General features: G+C 35.1%; 3 protein-coding genes across 4 annotated transcripts; 1 reads left to right on the forward strand and 2 right to left on the reverse strand.

The window, feature by feature from the left end:
- Positions 1 to 217: 217 nt before the first annotated feature.
- LOC9315368 (mavicyanin) lies at positions 218 to 790 on the forward strand. Its single transcript, XM_002879255.2, has one exon. It carries the CDS (start codon positions 218 to 220, stop codon positions 788 to 790), a length of 573 nt encoding a protein of 190 aa, XP_002879301.2.
- A 268-nt stretch (positions 791 to 1,058) lies between these two features.
- On the reverse strand, positions 1,059 to 6,684 carry LOC9315369 (GTP-binding protein TypA/BipA homolog). The gene is made up of 18 exons (XM_021029406.1): positions 6,206 to 6,684; positions 5,822 to 5,896; positions 5,467 to 5,617; positions 5,283 to 5,351; positions 5,029 to 5,201; positions 4,308 to 4,445; positions 4,093 to 4,218; positions 3,846 to 3,944; positions 3,488 to 3,608; positions 3,289 to 3,352; positions 2,703 to 2,882; positions 2,528 to 2,601; positions 2,178 to 2,227; positions 1,971 to 2,057; positions 1,783 to 1,833; positions 1,611 to 1,694; positions 1,458 to 1,508; positions 1,059 to 1,349 (listed from the first exon to the last, which is right to left on the reverse strand). The coding sequence occupies exons 1-18, from the start codon at positions 6,530 to 6,532 to the stop codon at positions 1,266 to 1,268; spliced, it is 2,004 nt and encodes a 667-aa protein (XP_020885065.1). The 5' UTR covers positions 6,533 to 6,684; the 3' UTR covers positions 1,059 to 1,265.
- A 2,556-nt stretch (positions 6,685 to 9,240) lies between these two features.
- LOC9317220 (transcription factor TCP10) lies at positions 9,241 to 11,304 on the reverse strand. 2 transcript variants are annotated; one of them, XM_002881107.2, is made up of 3 exons: positions 10,810 to 11,304; positions 9,679 to 10,768; positions 9,241 to 9,557 (listed from the first exon to the last, which is right to left on the reverse strand). In XM_002881107.2, the coding sequence occupies exon 2, from the start codon at positions 10,765 to 10,767 to the stop codon at positions 9,685 to 9,687; it is 1,083 nt and encodes a 360-aa protein (XP_002881153.1). In that variant the 5' UTR covers position 10,768; positions 10,810 to 11,304; the 3' UTR covers positions 9,241 to 9,557; positions 9,679 to 9,684. The 2 variants fall into 2 exon arrangements, with proteins under 2 accessions (XP_002881153.1, XP_020884609.1); XM_021028950.1 differs by having other exon boundaries at positions 9,679 to 11,303.
- Positions 11,305 to 14,769: the final 3,465 nt, after the last annotated feature.

A 14,769-nucleotide genomic window follows, 5' to 3' on the forward strand; every position in this document is an offset into this window, starting at 1 on the left:
AAAAAATTGTTAATGTTTAATTTTTTTTTTTGATAATGTTAGCTATACAAATAAATATATTTCTCGTCACATATCTCTCTATATATACACGGACAAATCTAAACAGTTTCCTCACAATAGAAATTAGAAAATCTCTATAAGTTCCATCTCTTTTTTCATTGTGTTTCTACGTCTCTGATCAAGGAAAAAATCAGCATCAATCATGAAGAACACAATCATGGGTTTGTTAATTGTGGCATTGTCACTATTTAGTGTCGTTCGTGCTACATCTTTATACGAAGTTGGAGACTCCAACGGATGGACAACAACGGTGGGTCTTGATTATTACAAGACATGGTCTTCTTCAAAGACTTTCTACGTTGGAGATGTACTCATCTTTCAATACAACAAGACTTTCCACAATGTGATGGAAGTGAGTTTCCAAGATTTCGAATCGTGCAACCCTAATTCCCCTCTGACCACATACCACTCTCAGTATGAACCAGTTATCCTTAACCGAACCGGTCACTACTATTTCATATGTGGTCTGCCTGGTCACTGCGAATCTGGTCAAAAACTCGACGTCCTAGTCATGCCTGCGTCTCTAGAGAATACTACTCCCATTATTCAACCAAACAACGCATCTTCTTCTAATCCTAGTCCTAAGCCTTTAGAGGATCCTCTTGAGGTTCTTCCTGTAGATGATGCAACAATCGCAACACTTCCTTACAATGCGGGCTCAAGTCTTTGCGTGTGGAGTGGCTTAAGCATGCTCTCGTCCGTTCTTCTACAAGCCTTAGTTTTTCTTTGAGGTGTTTTTTAGGGTTTACTTTGAGATTTATAAGTTGGTTTTCTTTTTTATTGCCTTATAGATGTTTACTAGTGTTTAATTTTGTTTTTTCCTTCACAGATTGCTTTTCTCTCTATAGTTAAAGTAAACATGAATTTCCATAATCTTCTTCTACATCTTCATTATGTTTTAGTATAAGATTTTTCTATTAAACATATAAAAAAGTTAGAAATTCCAATAAAATAACCCAAAAAACTTGCTTTCTAACGATAAATCCGGTGGTCCACAATGATAATACAATATCGGGATCGATCTATCTTCTTATTGTTATCAATACAAGAATGAATCTTCTTGCGTATAAGACTATAAGTTATGGATCTATATAATCTGTTTCTCGTTCGTACATATTCAATAATTTTCTTTTTCTAGAATTGTGACAAGAACTAAACCAGCTTCAGTAAAAATTAAATCGGAGAGCCAAGTGTGGAAGATAACTTTACTCTTTGGCTCGTTTGCTCAGGGATTTACGCTTGTTAACGTCTAGACATCTTTTCCTCAACCGAATCGTCTTTGGTGTAACCTGACCACATTAAACCCAATTACAGTAAATGCACAGGAAGCCGGAAACAAAATGTTCCTCATGGATCATATGATTAGCTAGATTTAGAATCGGTTATGGACAATGTACCTCAATAAGTTCATCTGAGGCAACGTATCCTATAGCTTCCTCTAGTGTCATCTGAATCGAAAAAGAATTCAAAAGTTAAACCACAAAGCGTAGTGATCAAGAAAACAGTTTTCTCGTCAATTTATATGTTGTGAAAAGAGAAAGGGTACATACAAGGCGAGGTGGAGATAGCTTCACATTTTCGTCTTTCCCAGCAGAGCGAATGTTTGTAAGTTCTTTGGCCCTAACTGGGTTAACCTGTAGTGCAAGGGCAGGTGAGCTCATGGCATTTAGAGAATTAGTTGTGATTTTTCAGTATGAAGAGGAGAAAGTCGAAGCAACTTACATCAAGATCTGTATCTCGTGAATGCTCACCGATAATCATACCATCATATGACTGTTAAAGACAGAAAACAAAAGAAGATGCAGCATTAGTATGGATCAAACGCAGAAAGACCACATAACATGTTCCAATCAAGAACAGCTAAACTGAGAAAGAAACAGAAATATTTATCATATTTAGATGGTTCTCACATCCAGCCCCGGAGACACAAAGAGAATTCCACGAGCTTCCAAACTCATCAGAGAATGAGCTGTAATAGTACCAAATCCCATGGAAACCTGTTTCATCAAGATAAATAAATACAATTAAAACATAGAGTACATACAATTTTTTATGAAGGAAAAAATCAAGCGAAAGGGATCTCTTATTGGAAAAAGCGCAACATGCCAAAGACATACCAATACTCCTTTCCTAACATTTCCAAGCGGACCTCGGTACTTTTCATAATCTGCAAGAACGCGATACACAAACAGCTATCAATTGAAGTAATAAAACTTAAAATATCTACGATGCTTCTAACTATAAGACAGATATTTTCATGGAAAAGGTAGCTATATGTTTGCATCTATGATGAATCCTCTTGACACGAAAATTAATGATATCTGAAACCGTGTTTAGCAGATATATGCAAGAAATATTGGTTACGTAGATCATTTCTCTAGGAGAGAAGTCAACTGAATTGATGAGAAAAGAAATGGGCAAATAGGGGACTGGAGTTGCAGAAAATGCAAGTAGAAAAGTTTCATACTTAGGAAAGCACGATGCATGAATCCAGTTCCACGGGTGTCGCTGCTAAACACACATCTGTACCCAACCAAACCTCTGTAGAACACAAGTATACGTAGGTTATATTTCTTCAAGGGGAATGATTGAATGAGCAGCGAGCAAAATTTTATGAAAGTAATTAAAATAAGTAAGCTAACCTTGAAGGACAAGTTAGTGACAGTCTCGTCCTACCATCATTTCCAGGGACAGGGCCCATGTCAATAACTTCCGCCCGCCTGTGGGAGAGAGCTTCCATCACTAATCCTACGTGTTCTTCATTAATCTCAATAGTCACCTCTTCAATTGGTTCAAGCCTTTGTCCCTTGTCAGTTTTATACCTGCATCATAAAGGGAAAACGCTCAGAAGTCAGAAGAAGAAAGACAACAAAGTTTTTAGAAATAAAGACACTATAAAGGAGCTTTTCTAGGTAGCTGTCAAAAAAAAAAAAAAAAAAAGGAGCTTTTCTAGGCTAAAAAAGTAATCCACAGTAGATCAAACAATTACCAACTAATGTTTAGTGTAGTAGTAAAGCAGAGAAATCAGGTAACTTGGTAAAAAAGAAAAGAATTCTTCTATTGCTTTATGACACAAACTGGCAAGACCCTTTTCTTCAAAAGCCCACAAAAGAACCTCTACAACTACCAACATCTAATAAGTAATAACCTCTACAACTAACTCCGATTATACGACGAATATAGTGCGTAGTGTAAATTCAGTAAAACAAACAAAGAGATGCGACTAACATGACTTTAGGTGGTGAGACTGAGAGCTCAAAACCTTCCCTCCTCATATTCTCAATCAAGATACCTGTTAGACACAACAGAAATTAATTTACCTGGCATAGAGAAATAAATACAGTTACGTGTTTTCTGGCGTGTGTCATATTTTATATCAGTCTTTACAGGTGAAGAAACACTGAACACAAACTGGAAAGGCACAAACCAAGTTGAAGTTCTCCTCTCCCTTGGACTTCATAGGACTCTGACAGGCCTGGAATAACGTTTATGGCAAGATTTGTTTCAGCTTCTGCCATTAAGCGGTCCCCAATTCTCCCTCCAGTTAACTGCATGCAGATTAGCAAAAGCCTGTCAACATGTGCCAGAACGAGTGGTCTACCACCTAACACAAAGTATTTCTTCAAATATCGCTAAGGGGGACAAATTTACCCTAATGCCAGCAACATATAGGTGAATGAAGATGAAAAAGAAATGCAGTGACCCAAAGGTAAATCTGAGGTTGTAAAAGTTTAGCGCAGAGTACAATGACTAGAGCTATATCTTGTCACTAGAATTAAACATACGTGGGTGCCATCCCGACCAGCCAGAGGAGAGTCATTGACACCAAACGTCATAGAAATTGTTGGTGGGTCCAGCTCAACAGTAGGGAGTGCAGTTGTGACCTGAAAGACAATAAGAAATGAAGTAACTGATTCAAGCTTCTTAATATTCAAATAGGGATCAATGGAACTTGAGAAGTTATGTTAAAAGAAGAATTCACTCATATACTTTTTAAATACAAAATAAGGAAGTAGTCCACTCGGATATTACCTCTGCACTAGCCACCGTGTGACCTATTGACGGAGCTGTCAAACCAGCCATACAGATAATATCACCAGCCCCTGCAGCGTCAATTGAAACTATGGTTGTACCTTTCTTTTTCATTAGCTTCACAACCTATGAGAAAGATGATTGTATCTGCTTAGATGAGAATATCACACTTCGTAAACAAGGCTGAGCAAGTACAAAGCAATATGCACACGAACCTTTGCTTCTTCTATTTTCTCAGAGCCGGAATCAGTTTTGCGTAGTCCATTGACTCTGTCACCAACACGGACAACTCCAGAAGTTACTCTTCCAGTTAATATTCGTCCGAGATAGAAGTCCTTCTCCATCATTGAAACCTGTAAATCAGAAGCGAGAACGCCATATAAATATCATTGCCAGGGTTTAAGCAGTTCAGACATTTTGTACCCTCAAAAATAATTGTTACGTATAAATGAATCTGTTCAAATCTTGGCACATTAACTACATAACACGAATACATTCAAACTAGGAAAGCCGAAGGTCATAAACTGAATATTATCTCATGAAGTGTCCAAACAATGTCTTCCTTTCCCAAGGAAATTAGTTTGACAAAATCACTTGCACTTTTTTGAAATTAGTTTGACAAAATCACTTGTACTTTTTTTGAAATTTACTGGCGGATATAACTGAATATAACTATGTAAGATGCTTCTAAACTCACACAACAAGTCTACTTATTTAACAAACATTCAAAGTTCAACCAAATATTTATCTGAAGTCTAGTGTGGAATGCCAAACATAAATCAATGGGAACTGTGTCAGTCAATCTCGGCCAATGTTAAAGAGCACAATTCAAAGATCAGCTACTTGATATTGGACAATCAGAAAAGTGAAAGAAGTTGCATGCATAAAATTGGCCAAGCAAGTAAAAGAATTCCATTAGCCGGAGTTTTATATTACCAGCATCAGAAATGGCTCATCAAGGTTTGCTTTTGGTGGCTGAACATGTCTTACTACGGCATCAAGTAAATCTGCCATATTCTTTGCATCTGCAGGAGGGTCTTTGGTATAGGTAGAAGATGCCCACCCTTCTTTTGCAGAGGCATAAAGCACCGGAAAATCTAGTTGTTCCTCTAAATAATGGAGAAAGAAGAAATGTTAATTTAATAATGATTTGTAAATTAATTACAACACATATGTTAGACTTTGATCACCTGTAGCACCAAGATTTGCAAAAAGATCAAACACCAAACTCTCCACTTCATCACACCTCTCTTCTGTGACTGTCATCGGAAAAAGATAAAGAGGAAGCATTTTAAATTAAAAAAAAAATAAAAAATGACAAAGTAAACGAAATAAATGAGATAAACAAGTTTGACTAGTGAATGAAATGCATACCTGAAGGTCGATCTACCTTGTTTAAGAGAAGAATAGGTCGTAGCCCGTACTTCAAGGCCTTGGCGAGAACAAACTTAGTCTGTGCAAGAGGGCCTTCGCCAGCATCAACAACTAATATAGCTCCTTCAACCATACCAACAACTCGTTCAACCTAAATTCGAATGCAAAAATAGTCACAAAGATATCACCTATGTTCTACTAAGGAGTATCCTAATGTCACCAGACCATGAGTAGGTTCTGTAAACTTCTAATTAATTTATCTTATGTACACTAATATGCAATTCTACTAAAATCGAGCATGAGAATCAATAATACGCTATAAGTACAACTATTTTATCAGGGATCAGTCTCATACCTCACCACCAAAATCTGCGTGACCAGGTGTGTCTACCATGTTAAGTTCGTTTTCCTTCCAAAATATGGATGTCACCTGTCAGAAAATTTGACATAAACTTCAAAATGTTGTGCTACGTGGTTATAATAAACAAGTATCGGCAAAAGAACACATCAAATTTACAGACAGAACAGAACAAAATGACTCAAAATCTTCACAGACAGAACAGAACAATAAAAAAGACAGAAAGTCTTAAGCTTTGATCTAAGAACACAGAAAAAAGAAAGCTTTTGATTCATCACTCAAGAACCTAATACTTCATGTCATCACTCAATACAGAACCATTTTCAAATTGTGAAGTAACAATTAACTCTAACTCCAATCCAAACATACGAAATGCGATACCTTTGAAGAAATAGTGATCCCTCGTTCACGCTCAAGATTAATAGAATCCATAGCACGCTCGTGAGGGATATCAGCACCACACTGACGAAGAAGCCGGTCCATAAGCGTTGTCTTCCCATGATCAACATGAGCTATAACAGCCACGTTTCTGAGTCGATTAGGATCAAGAGAGCTACTAGGAGCTCCGGCTGCAGCAGAGGAAGCGGTGGCTGCTGAGAAAGAGCGTAAGGACGAGAGCGAGTATCCGAATTTGGAAGGTGATGATTGAGAAGAGAATGATCTTCGAGTGGTGTTTGACCAAAGAGATCGAAGCAAAGGCCCCGCCATCTTTGTTCACGCGAAAATGGTCTCTGATAGGGTTTTAGATCTAAAATCTCTGGTGACGATGACCAAAAGGGTTTTTGGTCTAAAACTGTTTGGAATTTATTTTATCGTTATTGCAAAAGTAGGATACAAACTCTTTTAGAATATCAGATTTTTCCTATATTTTTTAAATGATACTACTCCCATTTGATAATGTTTTTTATTTTTTGTCGTCTGGAGATTTTATTTATAATAACCAAAGATGAAGACATACAAAGACGGTCAAACCGATGGAAAACACATATTCCTCGGAGCCAAAGCTTTTAAAACAAGTACAACAAACTCGAGTGAACCAAGACTACAAAGGAACTAATCGAAAGAAGAACCTTAACAGAAATTCCAATAGAAAATATAATTAAAGGTAAAACCAAATCTCTCACTTAACCCCGTCCCAGGAACATTTACACTTAATGCGCGACCCGGCAGAGCCATGAGTGCAATCTAATTTACCCTAAACTTCTGTAAGATCCTCAGTCCACAAGAACCCAAAGCTTGACAACTCTTCTGAAAACCAAAGGCCAACAAAAGCACTTTGCCTTCTACACAACGAAGCACTTTGCCTTCTACACAAACCCAAACCCAGGAAACTCGCTGAACAAGCCGGCCAACCTCGCTGAATAAGCCGAGCGATGCCGGAGAAAACGCCGAACAAGCTCGCTAGAAAAGCCGAGCACGCCGGAAACTTAGCCGAACAAAACTCACTATGAAAGCTGAGTTCGCCGGAGACAAAAGCCATCCGACCTCGCTGATGTAGCCAAGATCGACGGAAAACGAGACCTCGCTGAGAAGACCAAAAGTAGATCTACAACTCGTCGCTCAACCCCATGCTCCAAAAACAACAAAAACAAAACGATAAAGAAATCTAAAGAGCCAACTAGAAAACGAGACCAACGCTGACGCTGTGGGAGCCGTCACGCGCTGGCCGAAGCTTTGCCCAGACGAAGAAGAATGAAGAAGAAGAAGAACTCGAGGAGAGAAGGGGGAGAGGAGGAAAAATGTGAACTGCGTGTCATCCTTGCGCAGGGGCCATGCTAATCTTCTCTGTATCGTTCCAATTTTATCGGATGTCCCCTAAGGGTTGATAATGTAACCAGGCCTTTATGTAGAAATTAGAAGACCTCTCATCATGTAACAATTATAATAATCGGTTTTTTTAATATTAAATAATAGAAGTGATTCTGATAATTGATATAGCTCAAGAGTTAAGGATTGTCACATCCTATATATATTGTCCAAAGATCTTAATCCCAAGCAATGTGGGACATTGTAATAAATATGGATTGGGAATTTGATTCTATATGTGTTTTGTGGTGGTTTTGATGAAGAGATTTACATGTATTAGGAAAAAATGGAGAATTCATGGTAGATGGTTTGCAGACTTCAGAAATTCATTTATGGTTAAAGTAAGTCTATCGACAATGGTTCTTAAAATTCTTTTTATTATGGGATTTGAAATCTTTTACGGTGATCATATACATTGTATTATGGTAAAGTTTTTGTTGGTATGTTTATGTGGATGATGCCATGATAGTTTGGTTTTTGTTTTTAATTGAAATTTCGGCTATATAATCACTTCCATCTCAAGGATCTTGGTCATCTTCAGTATTTTTTCTTTTGGAAATTGTTAAATCATCAAAAAGCCTTAATGCTTGTCATCAACGCAAGTTACATCTTGGAGATGTTTTCTGATAATGCTACTTTTGGTGGTAAACAATGTCAATTCTCATGTGCACCAAGGGACATATAGTTCACAAGATTGTTTGTTTCATAAAGGAAACATTAGTTAAAGCACCGGTTTGGTCTACCGCTTATTTTCGAAAATTATAGATATTTTGACACTTTGGTTAAATCTTTTTAAAACAAATGTGGTTTACCAGTTTTTCTTCTAATCAAAATGTACCCATCACATTCATAAAACTGTAGATTGAAGTTGTAATCCTTTTGTTGACCTCTTCTAATAATCCAAGCACAATCCATAATCAAAAGGCCAAAGTAGTCATTCTCACATCAGATGACTTCTAAAAGTACGAGCATTCTTTAGCTTTTAACGTCTTGTATAAAAATGATGATCATCGTTGGGAAAAAATTTAATGATCATCATGTGACTACAAAGTACAAACTCCTTTAACCTAAATATATCAGCATGTATTTCTCAAACCAATAAAGGTACATATATACTATACAAGTGCCAAAAAAGTGATAAATGTCATTCTCTATAGCCCGCCTATCTATATGACTAAAAATTTATTCCAAAATGAATTATAGAAAAAACTTCTTTCAAACCCAATAAGACCAAGTAAAGCAGACTAAACTATCGAGATCCTTTGGTATCACTGTCACAAAGCATTGAATACTCAATAGCAACTTTTTCATAAAAATCCCAAATTTGTAATAATGTTGACTTTTCTATTAAATAGTCGCAACTCTTTAGCAAGCTAAGCTAAAAATAAAAGTCATCAGAACTCAGAAGCTATGTTACAAAAGAAAATTGGTATCTGCACAGATGATAATGAACACCTCTTCTTCATTACTCATTTAATACGACCTAAGCTTTCAACGTGCAAGTTGCTCTTTACTTAACCGAATAAATAGAAACCGCAACCAAAAACCAGAAAATTAAACTCGTGGAACAAAAAATGAGACTTAACCGAATAAATAGAAACCGCAACCAAAAACCAGAAAATTAAACTCGTGGAACAAAAAATGAGATTACAATATCCCAGCCTAAGGCCATACTAAAGCCAAAACACACATAGAACCCATCTAGTTTCAATATCATAATCTTGATGATCAATGCAAAGATCATAAAAACAAACAAGCAAAATTGAATAATAATAACAATAACACCAAAAGAGTAATTATAGTCTTGCATCATAAATATATGGATAGATGGTATACTAATTAATATATCGCGTACTCTAGCTCCATTCCTCACATTAATTCCTCCTTTTTGTTCAATGTCATGATGAATTAGAACCTCCATTGTTGTCTGAAAGAAATATATGTGGTTTAATTAAGATATATTTTAACAGATTTAATTTTGTGTGGTTTCTTGATTAACCTAACACAACTAAATGTATAGATACATTAAAAAAGAAGAAGAAGCAAACCTGAATTTAGAGGTGTGAGTTTGGAGGAGAAGAAGAAGAGTTTGGTTGAGTAGATTCTTCTCCATGGAGTAGCCTTGTAGTGTTGGGGAAACTAAGGCCTTGCATCATCATCATCCCATGAGAACCAAACTGTGATGATGAAGCAAACATCGAAGAAGCTTGATTCTGATGATGATGATCCGACACCGTTTGATGATGATCCCAAGAACGAAACGAATGAGGGAATAAACTGGACTGAAGGGTACCCCTTTGTTGTTGTTGTTGATGGCCACCAAGAAACACTTGTTGTTGCTGACTATTAAGTAATGTCATCATCGACGGTTGATGCTGATGATGATGATGATGATTCACCATGAAACCACCGTTACTCCTTTCTTCTTGTTCTTGTTGTTGATGTTCTGATGAGGATGATGACGTCATCGTTAAGTCGGGATGATTCCATCCAGAGATTCTCCCGAATGTGTCGAAATGATTCGTGGTGAAATTGTTGGTCTCAGGGACTACTACTGTGTTGTTGTTTCCTTGGAATGGGTGAAGAGAGAGACCGAGATCTTGGCTAAGGTTTGGTGGTGTTGTTGTTGTTCTTGAGACCATGTTGTCGTCATCATGATGAGGGTAGTTTTGGAAATTCATGTTTGTACCACCCCCGCTTGTTGTTGTCGTCGCCGGGAAGAACGTTTTCATTGCGTCTTCAGGGTCAAGATTGGCCGCTACAAACTGTGTTTGCTGCGTTTGGTCATTGTTTTCTCTTTGGAACACCAAATTGGGAGATTCCGGTTTAGTATTCACCGGTTCTTGACGAATAGTAGTAGTAGTCTCCCCGATTTCGAGCTTATCGATGGCGGTTTTGGCTTTCTTGATGAGCCAATCTACGGCTTTGCTAGGCCGGTCATACCCTAACCGGTCTTGCACATCGTAGAACTGAATCGCAGTATGAGCTGAGAGTCTCACGCGCCGGTCACGTGGACCCTTTGATGTGAAGACTTTGCTATGACGGTCTTTGCGTCCCGTGGCTCGGATTATGTGACCGCCTTGAACCTCAACTATCTCTCCTCCTCCTTCTCCGACGCTATAACCTTTAAGTCCCATTTTTTGTTACCTCTCAAAATGACATTTTCAAGAGTTATTTTTCTTTTTTTAATCAGCTTGGAATGAAAACTTGCGTGCCGTTTTTGTTGCCCACTTGCTTTGTTTAGCTCTTCAAAATGCTTGCCGTTTTGTTGTTGTTGTGGTGTTTTGTGTGTAGTGAGTTAATAACATCTGATGCAGGCTGGACACAGCTACCTGAAAGCTGCTACAAGAAGCAACTCTTCTATGCAGATCCCCAAAAGATCTGCCATGGCAGTCACAAGATTCAATGACCCAACATACCCAAATCGAAAAAGGAAAAAAAAAATGAAGAAATATTTAGAAGAAAAGAGATTGGAATCTTTAGTCTAGGGTTTTCCCAAAGAGATGAACATTTGGACAACAAAATTGATATTAAAAAAAAAAAGAGAGAGAGAGACTTTAATTTGTTGATATGTTTAGTTGGTCTAAAATCAAAGGACAAGAAGAAGAAGAGGAAAAAAAAGAGAGTATTATTGTTGGTGGAAAGGATAGCAGAAGTTAAGGGTTCTGAATAGGAAAGTAAACTAAATAAATACCCTTTTGCTTTCAACCTTTTGTTCCTTATTATAAGATTCCTATTTCACATATCAACATGTGTCCTTGTTAAGTTCTTAGCCACATATTTATTCCTTTATTTATTTCACTTTTATTTGTTACAGAAAAATTCCTCAATCATTATTCTTCAATCATGCGTGCCATATCGAATTCTTCAGACATACATAACTATGTGAAAAAAACCCTCCACACACACACACATATGACATACCTATATATGTATATCTTAGTTACACCAAATTGTATGAAGCAGAAAAAAAGAAGTTACACCAAATTGTAACATTTTGTTTGGTAAATGTCAAATTCTCCTTCACTAATTATTAAACCTTGAAAAGCATATGTTTCACACAACATACACACACATGTTGGTCGGCTTAGAATTACATGTTAATCAAAGTCGGCAATGGAATAATTTGACTCTATATGATTGATGTTGAGTTCCAATTATTTATTTTTTATTTTGTTAAAGTCACGTTTATTTTTATGGATACCATACAGGGAGAGAGAAGAGATTGTATGTGGTTCATTCATGTGGATAACTATGATTAAGGCCTAATGTTGAATGAGATTCGCATTTCGAGGAGCAAAAAGTGTAAGGAACTTATGATTAAGGTCATCGTCTGAGAAATCTACTGTTCCTTTTAATTACAATTCTACCAACAAAGAAGAAGGGAAAAAAGTTTCTTTTTTCCTTTTATGATTAAATTTGTATATTTAAGCCGTTGATAATGATACACAACAGCTTTTTCTCGTTCCACTAAAAAGAGAGGGCAATGAAGACTTACGTTTCAGACTCTTTTTTTCTTCTTACCACAACCATGCGTTATACATTTGAATATTTGTTTGAAATTTTGGAATAATGTCTAGATATTTTTGTGCATATTCGTTTTTTTTTAATTATATATATATATGAAGATATATAGTAATATTTGTTCCCAAATGAAGAGAAAAGTACTAAAAATAAATCCCATATTTGCATAATTAATTAATGTTGTTAATTATTTTCAATTTTAAACAATGTTGTATATGTCAAATTTTTCTCTCTTTTTTTTAAAGGGTTTCATAAAAAAAAAAAAAAAATTATATGCCTAGTTTTTTTTTCCTATGCCTAGTTACAATACAATCCTAGTGTGTAAAGCTCGATAAAAATCTTTTGAAACTTTTTCCAATTGTTTTCCTACATCCGAATTTTTATTTACTTAATTAACAATCAATATATTCGAACCTAGTTTATTTACTATAGAATTTTTTTCATCAAAATTGAATCAGAGCTATAAATTATTCATTTAACATATGTCTGTGGGTATGCAAACAATTAATGAAACAAATATTTCACTTGACCTAGATTTGGTTGTCTTTATTTGTTTTTATCATAGACAAAAATTAAAATATAATGAGAACAAAAACAGAAATTAAAGAAAAAGTGTGAAAATGTCTTCAACTTGAAGACTCCCAAAAGTTAAAGAAAAGAAAATGCAGGATTTTTAGATTAATGTCTTTCGAAAAAGTATACGCGCATGCAATCTGCCTTCATCTCAAAAGATTCCACATTATACTTCCCCAAAGTCGTGAAACTTAAGTTAACCATACACCTTCTATATCTTATCCAACATATACTTTTTCAATAAATCATTTCCAATTTTAATTCATGCATGCTTACTGAAAATACTTCTATAGTTGACTATTGATCTTGGCCTATGAATAAGTTTGGCGAAGTGGCTCTCAGTCAAGAGAACCTTACTGGTTATTTCGCGTCTAAGGTAGATTGTGAGAGAGAGACTTGTAACTCTTCTCACATGCATTACTATTTACCAAAAAAAATCAAAATTTTAATACACTTACCGCCATTCAGGACATCAACGTAGGAAATCGAAATATTTACCAAAAATATTTGGGGAAAGAAATTCACCAATTAATCGTGCTTAACATAGAGTACTAATGTTTTAGTAGTAGTGCATATGGAAACTATTGTGTTTAAAAGTTGCTGTTAAAACAATTTCTCTCTAGAAATATTCATTTTCTGAATGAATTCACATGAAAAGGAAAAAATCCTACAACGTTAAACCTATTTAATTGGTCTTAAAGAGAGACCCTTGCGACATGTTTTCGTTTACTGTTTTATGACTTTATCTACAGTTTTCATCTGTTCAAAGTCTAATAACTGGTTTTTACATATATATTTAATTGAAGGCATTAACTGAAAATTGATAATTTGAGTCCTTTTTCCAACTGGAAAGTAGGCTATATCTAGATAGGAAGAACTAGGCAGCGTCGAGAATAATGTAATACAAATGTATAATACTTAAAGTGTTGGGCATCAGGGAACCTAATTAAATAATTGCTACGTAGGCTCCTTTTTTCATTTCTCACATTAACCTTTTTCGTAGGCTTATCTTACTAGTTGATAATTCACAGTCATCTTTCTTAAAATTAATTTTGTGTAATACAATATTGTATTCATTTCTAAAATCTTTCTCAACTTTTTTCTACATGATAACATTTCTAACTTTGTGTATAAGTATGTGAACCAAAGGTTCACTGATAGCATTAGCATAGATATGATCTTATATTTTTCCAAGTTAATTAATTGTTAACTAACTTTAAATGGTTTGATACTATAAAAACCGCTTACAAATGAAAATTAATTATATTATTGTTGTAAACTAAAATAATTTCATATATATATATATATAACTATTACAAAAATCCTTAAAAAATGGTATTCGAAACATATTAACTAGTGTAGATTACCATATAGTAATATATAACACAAAAATTAAAAATATTAGGGGTGAAGATTAAAATAAAACCGAAACAACCAAACAATTATGACTACAACCCAAAGCATAATCCAATCTTATAACAAACCAAACGGTAGATAAATTTTACACCAAATAAACCAAATCGGTGATGATTTTTTTGCAACCGAACCTGATAAAATTGAATTCTGTAAAATTGATATTTTAGTTAAATATATAAGATATATTTTAAATATAAAAATTAATTATATCCTTTTTTTTATGTAATTGTTAATCCAAACCAAACAAAATCTGAACTAAACCAGACCAACATAAATAAATTTTGGTATTTATTCTAACATTTTTTAAAAACCTGAAACGCGAACCAACTGGATGCTCAATCCTAAGAAATATTCACATTTAAATATATTTTATAAATATTTTAAGGTTTATATATGATTTTTTAATTTAGATTTTATCATTCATTATTTTCACTTACTATGAATGTTTAACTAATTTTTTTTTTCAGTTCTTAAAACAAACCTTTTTTTATTTAGATAGTCCATAAATCGATCAATTGGACCATATAAAAATTGACCGTACAAGAGAGAACTCTCATAGTCAGAAACTGCAGCATATAATATTCTAGTCAATCAGAGCCTGCAAAAAAAGATTTTATAGTTGCACG

This window comes from Arabidopsis lyrata, assembly GCF_000004255.2.
Source record: "Arabidopsis lyrata subsp. lyrata unplaced genomic scaffold ARALYscaffold_4, whole genome shotgun sequence".
Classification (NCBI taxonomy): Eukaryota; Viridiplantae; Streptophyta; class Magnoliopsida; order Brassicales; family Brassicaceae; genus Arabidopsis; species Arabidopsis lyrata.

Excerpts from the sequence above, each read along its gene's own strand:
- LOC9317220 (XM_002881107.2), bottom strand. The coding sequence starts at position 10,767 with ATGGGACTTAAAGGTTATAGCGTCGGAGAAGGAGGAGGAGAGATAGTT.
- LOC9315369 (XM_021029406.1), bottom strand. The coding sequence starts at position 6,532 with ATGGCGGGGCCTTTGCTTCGATCTCTTTGGTCAAACACCACTCGAAGA. Across the intron at positions 5,897-6,205 it reads GGATCACTATTTCTTCAAAG|GTGACATCCATATTTTGGAA; the intron begins GTATCGCATTTC and ends ATTTTCTGACAG. Across the intron at positions 2,602-2,702 it reads TCACTAACTTGTCCTTCAAG|AGGTTTGGTTGGGTACAGAT; the intron begins GTTAGCTTACTT and ends TGTGTTCTACAG.
- LOC9315368 (XM_002879255.2), top strand. The coding sequence starts at position 218 with ATGGGTTTGTTAATTGTGGCATTGTCACTATTTAGTGTCGTTCGTGCT.